At 43.2% G+C, this 22,000-nt stretch overlaps 2 protein-coding genes across 2 annotated transcripts in view; one reads left to right on the top strand and one right to left on the bottom strand.

The window, feature by feature from the left end:
• Positions 1-631, bottom strand: part of aadacl4 (arylacetamide deacetylase-like 4) — a 4,425-nt gene extending 3,794 nt beyond the window's left edge. The window contains exon 1 of the mRNA XM_087175994.1: positions 492-631. The gene's annotated coding sequence lies outside the window, so the exon portion shown is untranslated. The remainder of the gene's footprint in view (positions 1-491) is intronic.
• A 49-nt stretch (positions 632-680) lies between these two features.
• dhrs3b (dehydrogenase/reductase (SDR family) member 3b) lies at positions 681-8,981 on the top strand. Its single transcript, XM_023414012.2, has 6 exons — positions 681-1,354; positions 5,881-6,024; positions 6,350-6,469; positions 6,937-7,175; positions 8,257-8,382; positions 8,492-8,981. The coding sequence occupies exons 1-6, from the start codon at positions 1,160-1,162 to the stop codon at positions 8,574-8,576; spliced, it is 909 nt and encodes a 302-aa protein (XP_023269780.1). The 5' UTR covers positions 681-1,159; the 3' UTR covers positions 8,577-8,981.
• Positions 8,982-22,000: the final 13,019 nt, after the last annotated feature.

The following is a 22,000-nucleotide window of genomic DNA, read 5'->3' as shown; positions in this document are numbered from 1 at the left end:
GCGTGTGTGTGTGTGTGTGTGTGTGTGTGTGTGTGTGTGTGTGGGGTGGGGGGGGGTGTCTGTGTTTCAAGAGTTTTAAAGTGAAAAACTTAGTGTTTATTTACTGATTGCTTCTTTTATTTATTTCAAATGTTCACTGGGTATCTATACTTTAGATTTTACATAAAGGACGAGACTTTCTGAACAGACAACCTGTGTGTGTGTGTGTGTGTGTGTGTGTGTGTGTGTGTGTGTGTGTGTGGGGTGGGGGGGGGTCTAAGGATTAGTTGAGCAGGGCTCTCCCCCATCTGAAGCTCTTACATAAGAATATTTTTGTTATTGATTTCACACTGACTTATAACTGTCAGTGAAACCTGTGATTGCAACATCGTTGTTATGTGTTATGTTATGTTATGTTATGTAACGAGGTTAAGTTCAAGTCAATGAAATTATGCAGTTAACCCCCCCCCCCAAAAAAAAAAAAAAAATTAAAAAGGAAATGGGGCACACACCTGGGACACAGTGGGGCGACCACTGGGGGGCCGCGGACCACAGATTGAGAACCAGCGCTGCTGTAGACACATGAAGGGGGTGGGGAAGAGGCAAGTACGCAAGCACTCAGGGCAAGACGGGCACTGGAGCAAAAATATTCATCCCCACTTAACATGTCAATCAGGATTAATGCCCTTCCAAACCTCCCCTTTAGGTTCATCCAGGTCCTTTCACTAGTGGAAGCAGCGAAGCCAGGGCAGAGGCGGTGATATATAAGGCAGGACAGGACAGTGCAGGAACACAACACCAAAGCCCTGCACTTTTAGTAGCGCACACCGCGGAGCGTCGCCTGGACTTGTGTTTCACGTTTCTGCGTCTCTACCAGTGGTTGACAGACGTAATGACTGATCACTCACACACTTCGAGATCCTGATGCATGTCGACTTAACATGTCAGAGCTCCTTGAGGTCACACACTTCAGCTTTTTCTCATATTTTTGCGGCTGTGGATTACTCATACAACACTTTGTGAGGCTGCAGATGATATTGTTTGCACGCGGATAAACTTGCAGGAGCTCACAAGTCCCGTGTTTGTGAACCGCTTTCACTGTGGGAGGATATATCTGCAGTGCACGTAAACTTGCAGCGTAAACATTGTACTTGTCGGCAGCCTGTGAGCACTTTCCGAGATGGAGCTGAAGAGCGCGTGTCGTATGTTTCTTTTCCCGGTCCAAATGTTCTATTATATAGTCAGAGCAAGTTTGTTTTCGCTGTTGCCGAGCAGAAGGAAGGACCTGACCAAGGAGGTGGTATTGATCACCGGTGGGGGACGCGGCATCGGACGTCATCTAGCCAAAGAATTTGCCAAGCAGGGAGCCAGAAAGGTAATTTCATTTCACTACAGACCACTTGTTGCATTCACTTTGTCACTACCACGCTTTTAAAAGAGGTGCATTAACAAATCGTTGAAGTCATTTTGGCAAGGCATGGTTTTTTTTGCCATGGGTTTAATTTGTGTCAAAGCCAGCAGCAGTAGTGGAGAAGCCTGGATCCCCCAGCTCCTCCAGCTGCAGGTAACCCGGTCTGTGCTGCACACCTTGCCCCAAGTGTGGTGTTGTTTTCATGTTCCGTGGAGGCACTGGTCGTGACCTCGGAGTTGCCTAGTTGGTCCAGTGAGACTGGAGGCACAGCCCTCAATTTTGGGTCAAGTATTGCACAACAGCATGGGTCAACCAGAGGGCAGGTCTGGGTGGCTCTTATGGCTGATAAATGTGATAGAGCGCAGCACTGATCTGACATTTATTTTGCCAGGGTCTGCAGTGATTCTGGTATGACTGACGTCTACAAAGTGTGTGTGATACAAAGATTTAGGCTGAAGGCACTGACTCTGTGTGCCTGTATGTGTGAGCTAGGGGAGTGGGGGGTTGTGGTGGGGGATTCTTTTTTTTGGGGGGGGGCAGTTGCTCTGTGCACAAAGCTGCACTGAAACAGCTTCAAAGCCATTCACAGAACAGCCATGCTATTACCCCATTATAGTTTCTTGCCATTTTTTTTAAAGCAGTCTTGTCGTAAAATCTGCCAACATATCACAATGCAACAAAAGGCTCCATGATGCTTTTTAATAAAAGCCAGATTAGGTTTTGTTTTCAAGCATAGCATGAGGACATGAGATGCCTTTTATGGAGTGTATGCAAAAACAAAGTGAACCCAACAAAAAAGAGTTGAGGAGGAACAGATTGCCTTATCTTGGATTGGTCTAACACAAAGGTGGCAGCTGTAAACCTCTTACAGAAACTTGTTGATGTACTCAGATGACACATTCTTATGAGGTAATGGGTCAAAATAGGTCAGAAATTTCATGACAAGTCATTTTTCCAACATCACTGAAGTTATGATGCGTCATGATTTTTTTCCCCCTCCAGCTGGACCTTAAGATGAATTTTACATGCTGTTACTCATGTTTTGATAACACGGGGGATTCAAAAGTAATCTGATTACACCACAGACATAGACCAATCCTTCATGTTTGCAAATCTTTGAATTCCAAATCCATATTATAAGTAATGTATTTAGTCTTTCCTAGTGGATAGGGAGAAGACCCCCACCCAACCACCCTGACAAGGAGCCGTCACTTGGGCCTGCAATGCTTCAGTGGCTACATAGACAAGCTCCTCATCACCGCAGGCCAGGCGAATCTCTGTTCCTATCATCATCTTCAGCTACAGTTTGTCCACCCATCCATTGGGTAAAACGTTACACAGCCGAGTGCCTGGTGAGCTGCCGGCGTACCTCTAGCAGCAACATGTTAATGCAGAGCAGCTCTATTTTTGATCACCTCAGATGGGAGTCATCATTACACATGGAAGAAAATGGTAGTAATTTCTCCGATAGAAAGCACTGAGTCACCCAGCTGAAAGCTGCGGGTTGTAATTATCTGTACATGTGTGACATGCGCTTCGCATTTTTGGATGCTCTCTTAAGGCGCAATTTTAGCAGCTTGAAAACATTGCTGAAAGCTCAATGAAACACTAACTGCCTCCCTCTGTCTTTCAATGCCATCTCCTCGGGGGAATGAGCAAGAAGAAACCAGTGGGTTTTAAAAGCTTTACTTTGCAGCTGCACAACAAAGGATGTCACCATGCTTTTCAGCACCCCATTGTTGGGTATTATCAAGGTGTGAAGGCTTTGAAAACAACACCTGTGGTAATGTGTATGACAATTACTCCCTGCCTAAAGAGATGCTAAAAGGAAATAGGACGGTAATTATGAATAGGGCTAACCTCTATGAACTTATGCTCTCCCCAGTTTGAGCCCCTTTGTGATTGGCAGCCGGAATTTCCTTTTCCCTCTGCTTGGGCTTTTGGTGTTTTCACGGTGTGAGGAAGACTAACTACAGCATTGATAAAAGAATTTGGCGAGATGGAGAGCCGGGGACTCAGGAGGGGAGCCAGGTCTTCTTGTGTGCTGTTAGGGGGGGAACCGTTGCAGAACAAAGCTCCGAAACAATAAACCTGAATCAAAGTATTTCCAAACACGGCATCCAAGTTCAGAGCAGTGCGGAAGGGCTTTCACAACAATCCCCAGTAAATAGACAACTTAAAACAGCATATTTCTTCAAAGCTCCTTTTCCAAGTATTTTTCTGCACCATAACAGCAACTCCAGAAAACAAGGATTTCTATGTGGTTGTTAACATTACACCGCGAGGAAGGTGAACCAATCGCAGACACTGACAACAGGTTTGTGTGTGTGTTGTGGTGGAGGCGGGAAGCACACTGCTCCCAGCTGGGTATTGCCCTGCAGCTGACCTTGCTGTCTCCGCAGTAATTAGACAGCGGCAGGCGACTGCCTCCTGAACTCCTGCTGCCCCCTCTGTGTGCTGCCTCTCCGCTGGCCCTTACAATGGGTGTGAAAAGGAGGGTTCGTACCCACCCATACATTCAGGCCTGAGAGATAGAGTATCACTGTAATTCAGCTGGAGCTACTGGGGACACGGAGATGTACACCTCAGCCAGTATTGAGTGGCATCTGCTCTCTCTCTCTTTCTCTCTCTACCTTTCAAGGTCTTGTTTCAAGCTTTGCAACATTAATTTGTTGATCAGAGGGCTTTTACTTGCAACATGTGTTGACGTTAAGTCTTGTTAGGCATGCCTAGTTAGAACAATCACTGGTTTATCACTGATAGCGAGGGGGGGCTTGTGCAAGGTCAATTAAAAACAGTTTTCTTACCGTTTCTATCCACATAGCAATTTGGCCAGTGCTTGTTTGTTCTAAGGGTCTTGTGTGTTGTGACGGGTGATAAACCTAATGAATTGAATAACATTTTAACAGGAGAGCACAGTTTGAGTGCTGACTTTTAATGAGAGCTGTCAGCTTTGTTTGTAAGGCTCAAATCCTATTAAAAGCTTTCAGTTATTTATCAAGACCTGTCTGCCTTCACTGATTACTTAAATGGGTTTGCAAATGAAGCAAACAAAAACGAAAAAAAAAAAACAATCACAAGCAACTCAAACAAGGACCGTTCACAGTGGAAGCCAAATACTTATTGCTCCAGATCTGATAAAGAAATAAAGAACACATTCCAGTCAGTAATCTTTGATGTCCCTCGAGCTTAACACTGTCAATATTTCTGTGTTTGGTTTGCTTCTGCCACTATTGCCATTGGATACTTATTGAGCCACGAAAACTGCCTTAGAACCAATTGCAGCACAGTAATGTGTTACTTTTTAAGGAATTGTGGCTATGCAAATGAACGTACTGTATTTGCCAGCGTGTTATGTTTGACCCTAGACAAATGCTGAGAACATTTTGTGATCATTTGTTGCGATGGATCCCTTCAATGGGAAACATGCTAAAGCCCTACATGCTTGCTGGTACTGCTATGAAGAGTGTCAGCCATTGTAAGGGCTGGGGTTATATATCATCCAAAGGTAGAAAAGCATAGTAGAGTATGCTACATGATCATATGTACTTTTCTATGTTCACTCATTTTTACATGTCTTTCATGTCAAGACTAATATATCACTGTAAATCCATCCTGCCCATTGACTGGCTTCATGGTTACACATAAACATTGGTATTAAAACAATGGGAATGACTCTGATGATCCGCTGGCTAACAGACAGACATGCCTTCTTTTGTGTGTGTGTGTGTGTGTGTGTGTGTGTGTGTGTGTGTGTGTGTGTGTGTGTGTTGTATGCATGCGCTCATGCAGTCTCTCTGTCTCTCAGATACACAAGATCACTTTCCAGAGGACTTTTTGCTCAAATATTAACCTTGGTCACGGGCGACCAGCCAAATCCCACACTGGCGTCCTCAGCACTTCACACACGCACTGTTTTCAGACTCCCTGACCAGAAATGACGGGGCTCATCTGCCCAACAGGCCGTGTAATCTCTTTGAGAATTTGTGTTTGAGAGATGAGGAGGGCTCACCCCCTGATTTCATTACCTTTCCCTGACCCCAGAGACTGACAGATCTAATTGCCCAATCACTAGCCCCACCTCCCCACCCGCCCCTCCACCCCTCCCGTCCAACCCCATGTTCCCTGCTCAAATGACCAGCCTTCATTTAGTCTCCGGGTGGATGAAGAGACAATTCATTCACACAGCAACCCCCCAAGCCTTTAATCTTGCTAGAAAACTATTTGTTAGAGTGAAAATGGCCTCTCTGTTCTCTGAATGAAAAGAGCATTGCTGTGCAAAGATCTCCAGGTCTCATTGCCAGAAAAATTACACAAAACACACGTAATGTTTTGTTGATGACTGACTGTAAAAAAACAAAAAAAACCAACTCTTTTTGTTCCATTTATAAGCAACAGTTCACCTCATTCTGCTTCTGAGCTCGTTACAGATTCAATTCAGAACATTCTCTGTTTCTTTCTAACCTGTGGAAATGTTATTTTTGTGCTAGGTGATCTTGTGGGGCCGGACTGAAAAGTGCCTCAAAGAAACAGCTGAAGAGATCTCTCTCTCAGGAACAGAGTGCCATTACTTCCTGTGCGATGTGGCCAATCGGGAGGAAGTTTACAAGCAAGCCAAGGTGGTTAGAGAAAAGGTACACCAGCTTAATATCTATAAAGATATTTTCGACTTGAACAAAGACAAATGTCTTTTACACACAGTGAAACACATCATAAAATATCTCCCTGGGATGCCTCTCTGTCTCCTCTCTATGTATATTGGCTCTGAGCTGCTCTGTCTCCCATCTGGTGTATAGATTACACTTCATCTGAAATATCTGACTAAGAGCGGGGAATATTGCTGACAGCTCTGGTGCAGCGCAACTGTATCATCTCATGAAAGCAGACAGAAAATGCACAAGACATCTGACAGAGTTCTTTTTTTTCCTCTCCTGATTGTTTATTCTTTTTTAATCTCAGGTGGGAGATGTTACGATATTAGTGAACAACGCAGCTGTAGTCCACGGCAAAAGTCTGATGGACAGCGATGACGACGCCCTTCTGAAATCTCAACATATCAACACCATGGGACAGTTCTGGGTAAGACTTTCAGAAATGTAGAGCAGAGCCAGTTCACATGCAGATGTAGGGGAATTCCTCCTTGCAGATTATCCTCACCATTTTCATATTTTGATTATAGCATGACAGTATATATAGTAGGCAACCCCGGACTTGTCAGTCAAGACTGCTATTATGGCAGGTTAAGTAGGGTATTTCCAAATTGCCTCTCAGCCCCTGAAACATCAGAGGGGTTTTGAAATTCATGGCATTTTTTATTTTGAATGGAGATCAAAAGACTATGTTATAAGCAGGCAGAAATGCAATTATCAACTAAATGGAAATGGAAATTTAATCTGTGGTTACAGTGTGGGCCTGTTTATCTTGTCTGCTCTTCTTTTTTTTTTACTCTATTGAATGTATTCCACCCTCTTTTACCACTCCTCCTTCCACCTTGTCTTTACTCTCCTCTTCATTCTCCATTTTTTTATTTTCTTCCCTCATCTCAGACAACAAAAGCTTTCCTGCCCCGAATGCTGGAGCTGCAGCACGGCCATGTAGTATGCATAAACTCCATCCTGTCCCAGTCTCCCATCCCTGGGGCCATAGATTACTGCACCTCCAAGGCGTCGTCGCTGGCCTTCATGGAAAGCCTGACACTGGGCCTGCTGGACTGTCCTGGCGTCGGCTGCACCACAGTGCTTCCCTTCCACACTAATACAGAGATGTTCCAGGGCATGAGAGTCAGGTGAGAATGAACCTCGTAGTGGGAATTTAAAGAGTGCAATCTATTTTTTCTCTTAGCCTTGCTAGCAGCATGGTTCTAGGCTCTATGTTAATATTTGTCCGATTGTCAGTCAGTTCACCACTGCTTCAGACTGAAATTTCGCTGACTGTTGGGTTGGTTGCTGTAATCTACAGAGTCATGGTCCCTACAGGATGAATCCTACTGACTTAGAGCATCCTCTGGCTTTTCCTCTAGCCACATGGTTGACGTCTGTGTTTCAGAGTGAAATATCTTAACGACTATTGGATGGATTGCATTGAAATATGTTGCAGATATTCAAGGTTGCAACAGGATAAATTAATTAGATGATCCTCTGACTTTTCATCTAGACATAATCACAAATAGCTTGACGTCTACTGGAGGGATTGGCGTCCCCTGATTTTGCCTCTGCAATGAGCTACACCCTAGCAGATCACAATAAAATAAAAGACTGTCACAAAGCTGGGAACCTCCAAAGTGTGAGTTCATGACTTTGCGCAACCCTCCAGCTCTTTGCAGATTCTCTCCCATGATATTATTGTGACTAAGAATGTTCTTGCTCAACTTGCCCTTAATCAAACAGTTTAAAACGGTAGTCAAAATAGTAGCTCATCAAAGACCTAAAAAAGGAACACACGTCATCTACACAGCATCAAGTTATTCACTCATTTATCGTCAGTCTGTCTGCCCCCTAGTGGCTGTCTTGGGCCTTCATTGATGACATTGAAACTTGATGTTTTGGACCTTTCCAGTACTGCTGAACTGTCTGAGGTGTTTAGCATCTATGACACAATGGGCTCTTGTACACGTGTATGAGTACACTCAACCTTTCACATTGTTGTGTAATAGCTTGTGGAAATGTGCAATTTGGCAGTTTCCATCAACAGTTTATCTGCTGTGTAATTCGTTCACTCTGCTGCCATAAAAAGCACATATAGCTAGCTGAAGCAGGCTTTGTTTGCACTTGGTATTTCAAATGAAAAGGGTTTGTGATGAGAAGTGGATACAACGTGAAAATGCATTCTTAATTTAATCGGAATGACCATCACCTTTTCTCCTGTAGGTTTCCCCAGCTCTTTCCTCCTCTCAAACCTGAGGTAGTGGCCCAGAGAACTGTGGATGCAGTCAGAGCTGACAAGGCCTTCCTCTACCTGCCATGGACTATGCACGCCCTTGTCATTCTAAAAAGGTAAACAGTTCACTCTTTTTTTTTGGGGGGGGGGGTTTATTTTGGTCTTGTTTTCAGCACCATAAATTATACCTCACACTTAACATTCCATCCTTGGTCTTTTTTTTAGCTTCATGCCACAAGTTGCACTTGAAGAAATCCACAAGTTTTCTGGGAGTTATACCTGCATGAACACGTTCAAAGGGAGGACATGAACCTGGATTTCACAGAATGTGAGAGCGACCTCAACATCTCTGGGGTATGATGAAGGGAATATGGACCTTAAGACATCTGCAAGTGGAGGAGGCCCCATGATAGTGTGAAGAAAAATACTTAGGGGACATTCACGAGGGGGAGAGTTGCCTCTGCAGGTAGAATTAATTGATAAGCTGCAGGATACACCCTGGTCCCATTTGTATGTGTGAGTGCGTATCTGTATAGTATGGAGGACTGAATGCCATTCTCACATTGAACAGAAGCCATGCATAGGTCTGTACCAGTAGTTATTCTGGGAGTTTTTTTTGTGACACTTTTAGTCTGTTTTTACACTTCTTTTTTTTTTATCCGCCTTTTAATGTGTCTTTGAATCAAAACAAGGTAATAAAATGGAGTTTTAGAGACACTGTGTTTCTTTGTGCATGACGAAAATAGAAAAAGTGAACGCTTGGGAGGTACGCATTGTTTTGTGGCTGGGTTTTGACTCCCATGGCAGTGTGATAACACCTTTGATTTATTCCAAGCATGAGATCAGTGACTGTGACAGACGATGTTGTCAAAACATAGAACACATGCTTGGGGGGGGGGGGCATGTGTATTCTTGTTTGTTCTCTGCTGTCAGAAAATGGTGCAGGGGGATGGTGTAATTCTCCATAAACATAATGAACTCAAAATAAATTGGTCAGGACCTCCTCACATCCAGAGTGATCCAACCCCCATCCAGTGGACACGGACAGGCAGAGACTGTTGTATTTACTGAGCCCTGGAAAGACAGGAGTCATCAAGACCTTGATTATGAAACTTAAGAGTAAACTATGAGAAAAGCAAGCTATTCTATTGTCTGTTATGAAGATAATATATCAAATTTGGTTTTGTCAGCTTGGCTCGTACAATCTTATTCTTCTAATGTCTGCAACTGCTACACATTTGAGGTAGTGGATCACATAAATGTGATTTGCATTAGTGAAACCCCAGAGGCGTATTCCAGAAGAAAAAAAAAAGGAGACAATATGGAGCCTCTTTCGCCTTATTGCATATGAATATGAGCGTGTTCCAAGGCTTTAGCTCAAAACAGAGGAAAAGAACTGTGGAAACTCAGAGTGGATGAGATTTATCAACGCCAGTCTCACAATTACCTTTTGATTGAGGATATTATTTAGAAAAAGCGTGTCATGAAACCGGGAAGAGCCAAGTTTAGTAGATGACTTACCAAAGATTGTCAAAGCAAAAAATAAAATATAAAGTGAAATCAAACAATGGTCTGTACCCATGACAAATTCAACACTGTCATCTCATGTTAGCTGAATGAAAGCCTGTACCTGTAATCAACAACAGAACCACTGTATGAATAGCTTGGGGAAAATGCGCTTATTAGCTTCCTCGCTGAGAGTTGGAAGAGGATATTAATACCAACCTCACGTCTCTGCAGTAAATATGATGCTACTGCCAGCAGCCGATTAGCTTAGCTTAGCTTAGCATAAAGACTTGAAAGCAGGGGGAAATGGCTTAGCCTGGTTTTGTCCAAACATAACAAAAGTCTTCCTTACCTTTAGAGATACTGCCAATGCTATTGATCTCTCAGCAAAATAGGCTGAAGTAAGTGCATTTCCCAAAATATTGATTTCTCCCTCTGAGTGAAATATGCTTGGGGACACAGCAGCACCTTGCGCACTTAACTGTGTCCGTGGCATAGACCTAAAGGCAGCTGTGTCTTTCCACTGTTCTCAAGTTATTTTAGTATAGATCTAACAATTTAGATGTGTAGACTGTTAAATTGAGAAACACAAAAATAACTGTGTGCATGTTTACTTGATATTGCTGATTAATAATGGTTAATGGGGGGGAAACTCACTTCTGAGCAAAGAGCATTTTTACAGCTGTTTACCACCATGCATGTAGTCAGTGCCTCACCCTAAAAAGTGCATGTGCCTTTGCTCCTCAGAATTCCTGTGGAATCAGATCAAATTTTTAAAGGTTATTGTATTGATCAGTGTTGCTAAACTTGGAACAGGTCAGTGCCTTTCCTACCTTAGGGTTATGGTGTCGGTACTTAATTGTGGCGTCCTGCTATAGTGTGGTGTGTTTGTTTTTGTTTGTCAAGGAGTACTTGCAATATTTTCTCTCTTTTTTCTTTTTTTTTTTTTTTTTTTGCCTAGTATGGAACCTGAGTTACACAACAAGACAGATTAGTCATTAAGTGACTGAATGATCAGTATGTGTACCACCCAAAGCTGTCTCAATAAGAAGCTGCTGACCTTGCAGTTATGTGTGTGACACCTGCAATTTCGAGATTAGTCAGCTGTCCACCACATGAGGGCCACAAATAAAGATGAGAAAAAACCTTAAATGGAAAAATGAAAAGTTCAGGTTATACGGCTCTACAAGAACACACAGGGGATCATGAGCTGCAATAAAATAGCTAATAGGGTTGAGGAGGCTTTGTGCTGCTTTTCACATCAACCATGGCAGACAGTGAATCTGAAGCCATTAATGTTTAAATCTGACCACCATGAGGTTTATCACTGTGAAAGAGAGGGCTGTAGTAAAAATGAAAATACCACACTCGGCTACTCTTTTCTTAACCTCGTGCAGAGATTGTGTTGGAGGCTTTTTTGTTTTTTTTTAACAAACTAAACCTCTTTATGACGTCTAGACTGTCCATGTTTGAATTAGGAAAACATACAGATACAAATCAACTCAAACAGTGGCTGGACTTGAAAAACAATAGAAGGCTTTTTCAAATGAAACAATATCAAATGCATCTTTTTGAGCTGCCACCACCTTGTTACTTCCCTGTGTGATCACATGGTAAGATGATCATCTGTCTGTACTAAAGGTCTCAACACCCTTTTTTTACACCACATAAAATGGCAGCTAATGTTATTTGAAAAAAAAAGTGCTCTGCTTTCTCACACGAAATAGATAGTCTGGTTAAAATGTTGACTTGTCACAACAGAAAACAGGCCACAGAAATTTCACTCTTGCTGGCTTCTTAGATATTCTGATTGTTCCTCCCTCAGAATGTAACCAGTATATTTAGATCAGAGCAAAGAGCAAGATTCAGGAAAAAATGCAACCCAGTGCAAAGTTTCCGTCCTTGCTGTGAGGTTAATCATGAACCCAGTACTGTCAATATGGTCTAGAATATGTGCAGCAATAGATGCAGATACAGATATGCTAAAAGATTATGAAACCAGCTCACACTGAAGAGTCAATAAGTAAAATGTGACTGTCAACTTCAAAGACAAGTCAAATGTACTGTATGTGGTCTTCGGATTTTGTGATACAAAGACACAGAATTTTACCCTCGCTGCCTTGAGAGAACTGCTTCAACCTCTAGTAACAAACACATGAAGGAATATGGAGATGACAGATCCAGACAGAGAGAGAGAGACAGAGAGACAACCCACATCTCATTCAAAGCAAGCACACACAAACCAAAGGCGAACCCATGAGAGTGGCCGTAAAAGCTCGGGTAGTGCCTGCCCTTTGGCTGCCAGACAAGGCTCATAAACATTCATTTGAATCCCAGCGAACCATAAATGCCCTCCTGCGCACTCACGATAGGGCCGCACATTGTGATCAGTAGGTGACCCGCACTGGGTGGGGAGGGGTACGAGCTCTGCTGAGAGAGTTAACCCGAGCCTCCTTCAAGGGCCTGTTTCTCATTCTCTGAGTGGGCTGTTGCGAAAGCAGAGGGAGAAGAAGCATGTTGGGATGGAACTAGGTCGAGGAGGCATGTAGTGCACGTATGCTCCAAGAGGAGGGCTAAAATGGTTGGAAATCTCATGGGGCAGGTTCAGAGCAAGGTTAGCCAAATACTGAATAAATCAAAGGGGGCTTGGAAAGCCTGCTCCGCGCTGAAGGCGCTCAGTTCCAGGATGACTGACCAGGCGCAGGTGGAAGCAGAGGACTTAAGGTTTGGTCACATGGGGAGAAATCGGAGAGTGTAGCTGTCTCAGCTGTGACCACATTCCCAGTTGTCTGTGCTGCACATATTATAGTCTTAAAATGTGTTACTAGAAGTCAACAAGCATTTTTTTTTTCTTTCTATCAGTGTGGCTCATTTGAAGAGACCTTTGATTTCACCTTTGATACTGACCACAAATATGTTTATTCAAGTTTATCTTAAATGTCTTTTACTAACTATCGCCCCTTATTCCTCTGTTGTTATCGAGCACCACAGAATTTCCCTCCTCTATACTTTGAAAGAGAGCAACAAGCCTGAGTGTAATTTTCCTATATGCAGTCCAAGCATTTGTAATCCCAACACAGGGGCTTGGAAAGTCGGCCTCCAATGATCCATTAAATATATTATAGGCGCCCGGATCTGGAGTCCATTTGGCTTGTTGTGCAGTGATGCTGAACGCATGTAAAACCTCAGCCAGTGCAGGATTCTGTCATTATTCACATCACATACACTTACAGATCCTGTGACTCCCAGTTTCCTGGCAGATGGTTCACTGTGACTTTGAAGCTCAGTTTGGCTAACTGATGAATGTGCCCCAAAACACTTCATATCCATTTTCACTTTGTGTTCATTTGATATCTGTAAAGTATAGAAAATGTTTGCTACTGCTATCCTTTTATAAATACCATTGTTTTTTTTTGTGGAGCCAGAAAAAATGCAGAATTTGTCACATTTGCACTCAAGCTACCAATACATATCTTCTTGCTCTGCACTAACACAATCACGACAAGTGCTATCAGAAACTGAGCAGTGGACTATCACCTGTAATAAACCCCATGGGTAGATGCTGCCCAAAGTAAATAGCTGAATGAGCCTGAAGCCAGGGGCAACAAGAGGGTAGTGCAGTGGAGATGGGCGAGATGCTATTTGTTGCAACGCCTTATCCACTTTCTCTGAACAATGCTGTTAGCCCTCTCGCCAGTTTGTTGCCTGGTTCATCCATCACAGGCTAGGTAGTATGATAAAAAGGCTCAGGCCTAACCCACAGCAAGGAGCCAGCCGTGACGCCTCAGTTGACCTGTCAAACTGTAAGAGTTATTATACGCTGTGGTGTTAAAGGTCAAAGGGAGCAGCAAGCTCAGAGGGTGTCAGTCCACAAAAACACACTCACATGAACAAACAGGACTCAGTAGATGAATGTAGGGGAATTAGCTGCAGTCCATGAATGGATGAGTAAATTGTGTAAGACGTTAAACATGTTGAGCATCAAATATATGAGTGTCTCTGTCGGCAGCATCTATTTAATACTGTGTCGCGTTCATACAGGTAGCTGCACTAGAACAAAGAACAATTGCAGAGACGATTCTGAAGTAAATAACCTTTAGCATTTTTAGCTTGTTTAATGCTACCATGAAATATTCAATCACTTCAGCCACAGGTGGCTATTTAAGGAATGCAGCCTCTACAGATAGATGCTTCATACATATGCATTAGGTGGAAGGAGGTGCAGTTCTACAACACAAGGTCAAACACTTTAGTAGTTGGGGCATAACGCTCTATACATTCTATTCATCACTGGCTGCCAGCCATATCTGCACAGTCCTCTCTCCACGGCGTGCAGAGGAGAGCAGAATATCTATACGGTGATCTCTGTGGGGAAAAGGTTTTGGAGCTACACAGAAAACTTTGTCTCTGCTATCTCCCGTTGTTCATTAAGGTTTGTTTCTGGAACATCATATCATGCCAACAGATATGATGAGGAAGAACACCAGTTCAGAGCAATGCAGCACAATGCACAAGTGGCTCACTTGTAGTCATGTTTTTTTTTGTCTGTTTTTTGGGGGTTTTTTGGTTTTTTTTTTTTACAAATAATGTACTGCTTTTGCCACGGCCATTTCCAAATTTGAAATGCAAAGTGCCATGCATTAATAGTTTAAGTTACAGGGCCCATCACAGGTTTCAAAAGGAGAGAAGTCGCGATTTCATTTCTGATCTTCCTGAGTTCCCATATGACATAAAAAAATCCCCCTGGGTCATTCACCTACTCTGTGGAGCCAAGAGAGTTCTGTTTCACATGTGGTTTCCAGTGTTCTGCTTTTGAGCACTGACAGTTAACAGGGAGAAAGTGGGAGGTAAGCGCTGAGGGACAAACAAAGCAAAGTAAAGCCTGCTTTTCACTGCGAGCAGAAGGCAAACACTCAAAGGGGAAGGGTGTGGGAGGGTGAAACACAGTTCACATTGCGCGGATGGGCTCAGGATATTTATAAAGCCCACCAGGCATCACGTCAGGAGAGCTCGGCTGAAAAATGTTGTTCCCAGATGGACCGTTTCAGCCAGATTTATTTATTACAGAGCAGCTTCCTCGTAGATTACACAACAGTGTCGCAGCACGAGTGAACTCTGTGGCTCGGCGGCCGTTGCCAGCAGCCTGCCTTGCTCAAGGTGAATCAGATGTGGGTCAGATGGAGGGCACTGTCCTCCCAGTGCCCTCATCTGAAGAGCAGAGCAGATATCAAAAGGTTATGCAACCTTTTTTAACGTACCATCGCTCTCATCATAACAAAGGGAGACATGAGATGTCCATCTCACACACCGCAAAAACACTGATAAGACTGACAGGAGTAAAAATAGATGAAATATCAAACGTGTTTTCTTGGCTTATGTAAAGTAGCTGACGCTCTTTTGGAGTTTTGTTGTTGGCACAGAAGCTCTCGATCTATCACAGGGCTATATTACACAAACAAAGGCTCCTAAGCCCACAAGCCTGCATGCAAAGTCATGTGACCAGAGTTGGCGGCCTCTGTGAACTACACCTGAACTTAGCTAAATGGAAACAGACCAAACACACAGTGTGCGTCAGGATGAAAGCATCCCTCTGGAGAGCTGTTACTGAGGGTTTTGAGGAGAGGATGTGGGTTATCAAGCAGAGCAGGAGAACTGAAAAGCACTTTTCTAAACGATTGACTCAGCATGGGGCTCGGTTATTCGTCTGAGCAAAAATCACACTCAAGAAAACCCTCACATCGCAGGAGTACAATTCTCACCTAATTCTCAACCTTATTAAAGTGGAAGCTGCACTAAGTCCCAGACATATGGGTCCTTCATTACAGTGCTTTTTTGATGTTTTTTCCATGCAAACCGGTTTCATATCTGCATCTCAGGCAGACATCACACAGAGGTCAGTGGAATAAAATGGAACTACATCTCCAAGTGAATGAAAATCAAATCAGTGCGATCACATTACTGTGTAAATTCTCCCTAGGTGTGTTTTTCTCTTAAAACTGCCGACTAAAAACAGAAGTTGCAACAAATAGAAATTGACACTTTTAAAACTGAGACATCTTTAACGAAAACATCCACACAAAGTTCAGGTAGAAGAGCACGTCGAGGATGTGGGAGGCAAAACCACAGAGGCCATCCTCCTACACATGACACGCTACTGAACCTAAAGACGGGTGCGTGTGTTTATATTGCACTTGTATGTTGTCCAAGTGCTATGAATACTGCAGCGAGTCAGAGAGAGAGAGAAATGAGCGATGGGAGAGGGAGAGGAATAACCAGTTTGTGTTTGTACCCTTCACACAGAAGCCAAGAAGAGTAATTGCCTGCTCAACACCTCAGAGGTGAAAGGTTGGCTGGGAATGCGGGGGGTGGTCGCACAGCCTGCTGTAATTAGCCTGCAAAAGGACAAATGAGTCTCCCACCAGATCGCCGTGAGTATGTCAGATTTGGACCACTGAAGACCTTAAAAGATATTATCATGGCCTCCTGGAGATCCTGATTACACGATAGGCTGCTCTTGGAATGAGAATGGAAATACTTTGCGGGAAAGAAGTGCTACGCTTGGCTTTGACTAGTGTATCTGATCTTCAGAGCGCTGTTTTTTGCATTTGAAGTTATCTAGCTCACACAAGCAAGCAGCTATTTATTTAGGCGGCTTTGAGTGGCAAAGCAGTTTAAATAGGTTTAGTGCTCTCTTAACTCATTCCATAAAGTATAACCAATCTAGATGAGGGCATCTGGGGGTAATTTGGTTGAAAAGAGGAATTATACATAAAGTAATGTGCAACACAGCTGCCCTCATGAGACACGACTGGGTTTGGTGCATCAAAATGATGAAAACTTGCATAGCAACCTGTTTTCAATTCTCACAAAGCCCCAAGTAAGAAGCTACAATTTTGCACAATTTTTCAATTAGACAGTTCCACCGTATATGGCAAATGGACAGGCTGGAATGGACGTCTTCTGTTTGATTACACCGGGTTTCACATAACAGAACGATCAGAACTACCCACCCCCTTTCCTGCCACTGCTCTGCTGCTGGGCTTGGATGAGCCAGACTGGACTGAGATTGAACTGAGCCGAGGAATTCCAACATCTGGCTTGTATCTACAGCTTACGGTCATTTGGATGCAGTTGATGGTTTCCAGTAGATCCACAAAGACTGAATTGTTCTGGGTTTGGGCCTTGTCTGCCTTGGACTCGGAGGGCGTGGTGCTCTGGCGCCTGACTGCCACAGCTGGGCCTGTCTGTCAAATCCTCATGTGTCACACAAGACTGAGTTATCCCCAGCGTGAGAATTGGGAGAGAGATCGGTGGTCACCACATGACTGGAGGGGCTTCGATGACATGTGAGAATATAAATTAGGCCTAAATCACCACATTAATTATATATTTTTTTTCAAAAGAGGCTTTGACGGGAAATTCCACTTTTCACAGCTTTTTACTACATTAGCTGAGGCCTATGAAATCATTATGCAGAATTCTTTCAGGGACCAAGAGATGACAAACACTTGCCTCAGTCAGCTAAACCACACTCTGGTGCCTCTCCTCCCCCATCAAGGTCCCACACTACACTGCAAGTTTGACAATTGGGTTCAACACCAGGTCAAGCTCTGGGTTTGACAATGGGCCAACCAGTCTTCAATGGAAGTAAAGCAGACAGCTTTCCCACAAAGAGCTCAGTCACACAGAGGGGATTCTGGCTTAGTGGCCTCTCCTATTTAAACCACACTGACTGGAATTAAAGAAAATCTTTCTCACTGTGTTATAACGTTACTGGTGCTGTTGCTGGTGTTGTTGCTGGCTATGGACACTATCAGTTGGTCGGTCAGTGGTTCACTAAATCTCTCTGCTCCGAGAGTGCAGAGAGAGTCTTTTCACTTTTCCTTCTGCGTGTTTATTTTGCATATGTCTCCTCTAGATGAACTTTGCTTGCGCTGATATGAAAACAATATGTCACCGCGCATGTAGAGAAAGTCTGAGACTCGCACTGTTTACTCATCTGTGCGAATTCCCAATCAAGTCCAGGCTACAAAGATGGATTCTATTTTAAACATCTTGTAAGTTTTATAAGTGCATCTGCATTTGTCTGTTGTTGCTTTTGATCTCGTCTTGGTGCATGCATGTGTGTAATAATACACGTGAGTTTTTCTGTGTTGCTGTGTATATTCTGGCGTATGGCTGGCGAGCTCTGACTGAGGGACATGGATCTTGCACACTGAGTGTGTGAACTCTGGCTGAACCCCTGGGTGTACTGTTTCAGGCACGCTCTGACAACCTCGCCCCAATGACCCGGCTCGCGACTGCACAGTTCACGGGGAGGTCCTCTACTCACGCACAGCCACCCCCTCCTCCCACTCCCACCTCTCTCCCTCCCCTTCTCCCCTCATCCCCTCTCGGTTCCCCCTGCACCCTCCTTCACCTCTCTGCTCTACCCTACCTCTCCTCTCAACTTCTCTCAATCTCTCCCTTCATGCTGTGTTTTTTCACAACCCCTCCTGCTTTCCCTTCTCTCTCTATTTCTATCACACTGTTGTCAACAAGACAGAAACTGTCTGCTGGCATCTTGGGGAGACAGGTCCTGCAGACCTGCCAATGTAGACAAAATGTCTTTCAATACCAGACACTCTAACATCCTTATCAGGCTTGTGGAATGAGTTCCTTTTGTGGGTAACAAAATGTTCCTTGACACCGAAGTGGCAGTTTTCAGGACAACAAAGTTTATTCAGACTTAATTTTGAGGGTTTAAAGGAAATAACACACTACTAAAACAAAAATCTTATACATTTTTTCATATTTTTGCTTCTGACTCTGATTGAATTTAGTGATGGAAAGCATATAAATATATTTACTTAAGTATTTTACTTTACTAGAGTGTTTTTCATTGTATGCTACTTTATACTTTCATTCCACTAAATGTCAATGAGAAACATTGTACTTTTTACTTCACATTTATTTTACAGACCATAAAATCTGATGAATTGTTATAGATTAAACTACCCACACGTATATAAAGCTGTTACAATTAGCCCCGCCTCAACCAACTGCAACATCAAACTATGGCTTAAATGCTATAATACTGATCCAGTAACATAACACTGACAATGATCCTCCTGCACTTCTTCTTCAGATACTTAAAGTTTTAGCTACTGAGATACTTAATGCACTTTTACTGATCTCACTTTGACTAAAGTAAATTTTATTGAATTGCAGCCTATATGGGCTGCATATCCACTGAGATAGATAGAGCGGTATAAAGTTATTACATATGAAATTCAGCGGATCACATCACACTCCGCAGTTGCAGCAGATACTTTTCCACTCCTGAGTGGGGCAGATGGCCAGGCATAATGTAGGAAGAATGAGGATACAGCAGAGCTGGTATCAAAAGTTCCCTGAGCTATTTCTATTACAAAAAATTTTGCAGGCATGGTGCATTATTTATCAGCACTGCTAACTGAGGTGTAAATTTTCAACAGGCCTGAAAAAAACTCCTTTTTTGCAGTCAAAGCTCATTCATTTTATGCATGAAAGAAGAAGATTCATCAATGCAGTGCTGTAAATCAGAGGATGTTTGCATTAAATATTAGCAATGCAAATGTTAATTAAAAAATATATATACTTCATTAGTCAGTGGGAGTTGTTGCTTCTCCATGCAAAGAACAGAAGTCTTAATGTTGACTTGATCTAATCTGGATAAGATTACGCTGTTTTTTCCTCAGTCAGTGAGTCATGGACAATTTCAACATAGCCCTCAGTGATTTTGGTCATGTAGCCCAGGAAATATGATGATTCAGTGTGTATTTCAGTATTGTGCGCACACTGACCTATGACTTACAGTTCCAGGCTTGTAGTTTAAAGTGGCAGTCGTACTGTAGGAGGACTGGTAATGTGTCGTTAAAATGGGCTTCAAAATAAAATGCCAGTGTACAGAGTGAAAACAGGCTGTCTCTGTCAGCCTGCGGCATGACTCGTCCCTCCTCGTGGCCACCTGATGTGATAGCCAATAAACAAACACTTCATAAATCTACAAAGTATTCCATCTCTATCAATGTGGGTCTTGTGCCGTGTCATAGGTCTTCAAACCTCTCTTGCTGATCACCCCACCAGTCATCTCATTAACTCCCTGCCAACCTCTCCCTAACCCCTGGTACAGGCTTTACTCTTGACATTATGGGAGGGACCACTTATCCACTCAAAGGACCCATGCTGTGCTGCCTGTGCAAACTGCCTGATTAGTTGGCCACCCCTGACTTGCTGTTTGGTCTGTGAGTGTTGAATGATAGATTGTTTCTCATCTGTCTTTCTGAAAAGCCTTTATAAAATTCTGCTCCATCTGCATAGTTAGCACATCCACCTGGTTTTTGTGTTGGTTATAGTTCACTCATGAAGAGTCATTTCTACAGTCGAGAAGAGCTGAATGAGCAATAAAGGGTTTTTTTATGGAACATTCATGGAACTAGAAAAATAAACTGCTCACAATTTCTTTTATACTACTTGACTATTTTCTCTTGTGTGACCACAAGAGTTTAGTTTTCACATTGCAGAGCTGTTTCTGTGTCCAGTGAGAATAGTAACATGAGCCTTCACAAAGACACACAGGGATAAGAGCTTTAAAAACAAACCTTCATCTGACTGTCAGGAAAATATTTATTGGTGAAGGTGGCTATCTTCACCCTCCCACCCCCAGAATGACCTCCGTTTACCCAGGGCATGCCCCCGTTCCCCACACACCCCACAGAACTCCTGCTGGAAATGGGTTTGTGTTACAGGGCCCCTGGGAGGCTCGCAGCAGGGGCTGGAGGCCGTCAAGAGCAGGCCCCTTCAGCCACGGACAGCTCCTCCGCTCTCGCAGAGTCAGCGAGGGAAAGACCTGAACTTGGAATGACCCCACCAAGCAAAGTCCCCGATGGGTTCATCCACAGGCCACAGCTCCGGTTCCCCTCACCCCTAAATTTTCCTGCTCTTCTCTTTTTTTTTGGACCTGTTTTTCCAACTAGACCAATACATTTTCCAGAGGAGTATCACCCCCAGCGCCCCCCCAACACACACACACACACACACACACACACACCCAACCCCTTCCTGCCTCCCGTCCTCCCTTCCTTCCCCTTCAACACCATCAACCCCCTAACAGCCCCCTCCCGTACAGAGTCACCTAGTTAACTCTTCTTACTCCTCTCACCATGAGGGAAGGCCTTTCAAGTTTATAGCTTCAGATGCTTCCTCCTCTTTACACCTGTTATCCTAAAGTGTTGGGAGTGTTGAGACATGGCGTTTATTATGCCCTTCTCATGTAGGTGTTTGTGCTTGTGAAAGAAAGAAAGATAGAAAGAGTCTGTCACTGATTAAAAGTAACAAAGTAACTACTCTGAAGCACCATACTACTCTTAGGTACTCAGGTAATTTTTGAGTATTTTGAGTATTTTACATTTTACTCTGCCATTTGTAGGAGCTTTTTGTCTGAGAACGACTGCCTCCCGTTGCTAGAATCATGATGCAGGCCAGAAGCAAACCAAACCAAACCAAAACAATGAGCTAAAAGATACTAAAGGGCTAACTGCAGAGCTGAGGCTAATGGCTGAGTTGGTGATAATACTTTGCTGGTTGGATGCTACAAGTGTAGCTTTTTGACAACACGTGAATATGTTATTTTATCCATTGTTAATATAAGAACATTGATTATTGCAGCTTTAAGTAACACAGGACTTTTTCTGGTAATGGAGTATTGGTAGTATGTGGACTTCTTCCACCACTGGTCCTTGTACATATGTGTATGTATGTAAGTTTGACAACATGACATCTCTAAAAATGATGTAACAGAAGAACAAGATAGAGATAAGCAATGTTGCATCATCAGAGACTGCAGTAATGATTACTAAATACACAAAAGATAGGATGTTATCTTTTCTACTAGACAAGACTTTTTGCCATATCAGATGTATGTCATCATTGGCTTTATTTTACTACTAGTGATATGAGCCTACAGGGCCGGCTGTAGCCCTTTTGGTGCCTTAGGTGAGATTGGACCCACATGGTTTCATTTTGATAAATGTTCAAATGATTCAATATCTCACCAAAAAACAAAGATTAGAGAAGAACCCCCAAAACAGAAAAATTTGTTTTTTCTTCTTCCCTCTCTTGTGAATCATCTCACCACCGCTCAGATTCATCTGGTGACTAAAACTGTATATAAGGCAGTTCAAAGAAGCTCCAGCTCCAGCAGCCACA

Source organism: Seriola lalandi, unplaced genomic scaffold, assembly GCF_002814215.2.
Source record: "Seriola lalandi dorsalis isolate HSWRI2012SDOR001 ecotype SW California unplaced genomic scaffold, Sedor1 jcf7180002054520, whole genome shotgun sequence".
Lineage (NCBI taxonomy): Eukaryota > Metazoa > Chordata > Actinopteri > Carangiformes > Carangidae > Seriola > Seriola lalandi.
The sequence above is the reverse complement of the archived record's forward strand: the minus strand, read 5'-3'. Positions and strand labels throughout refer to the sequence as shown.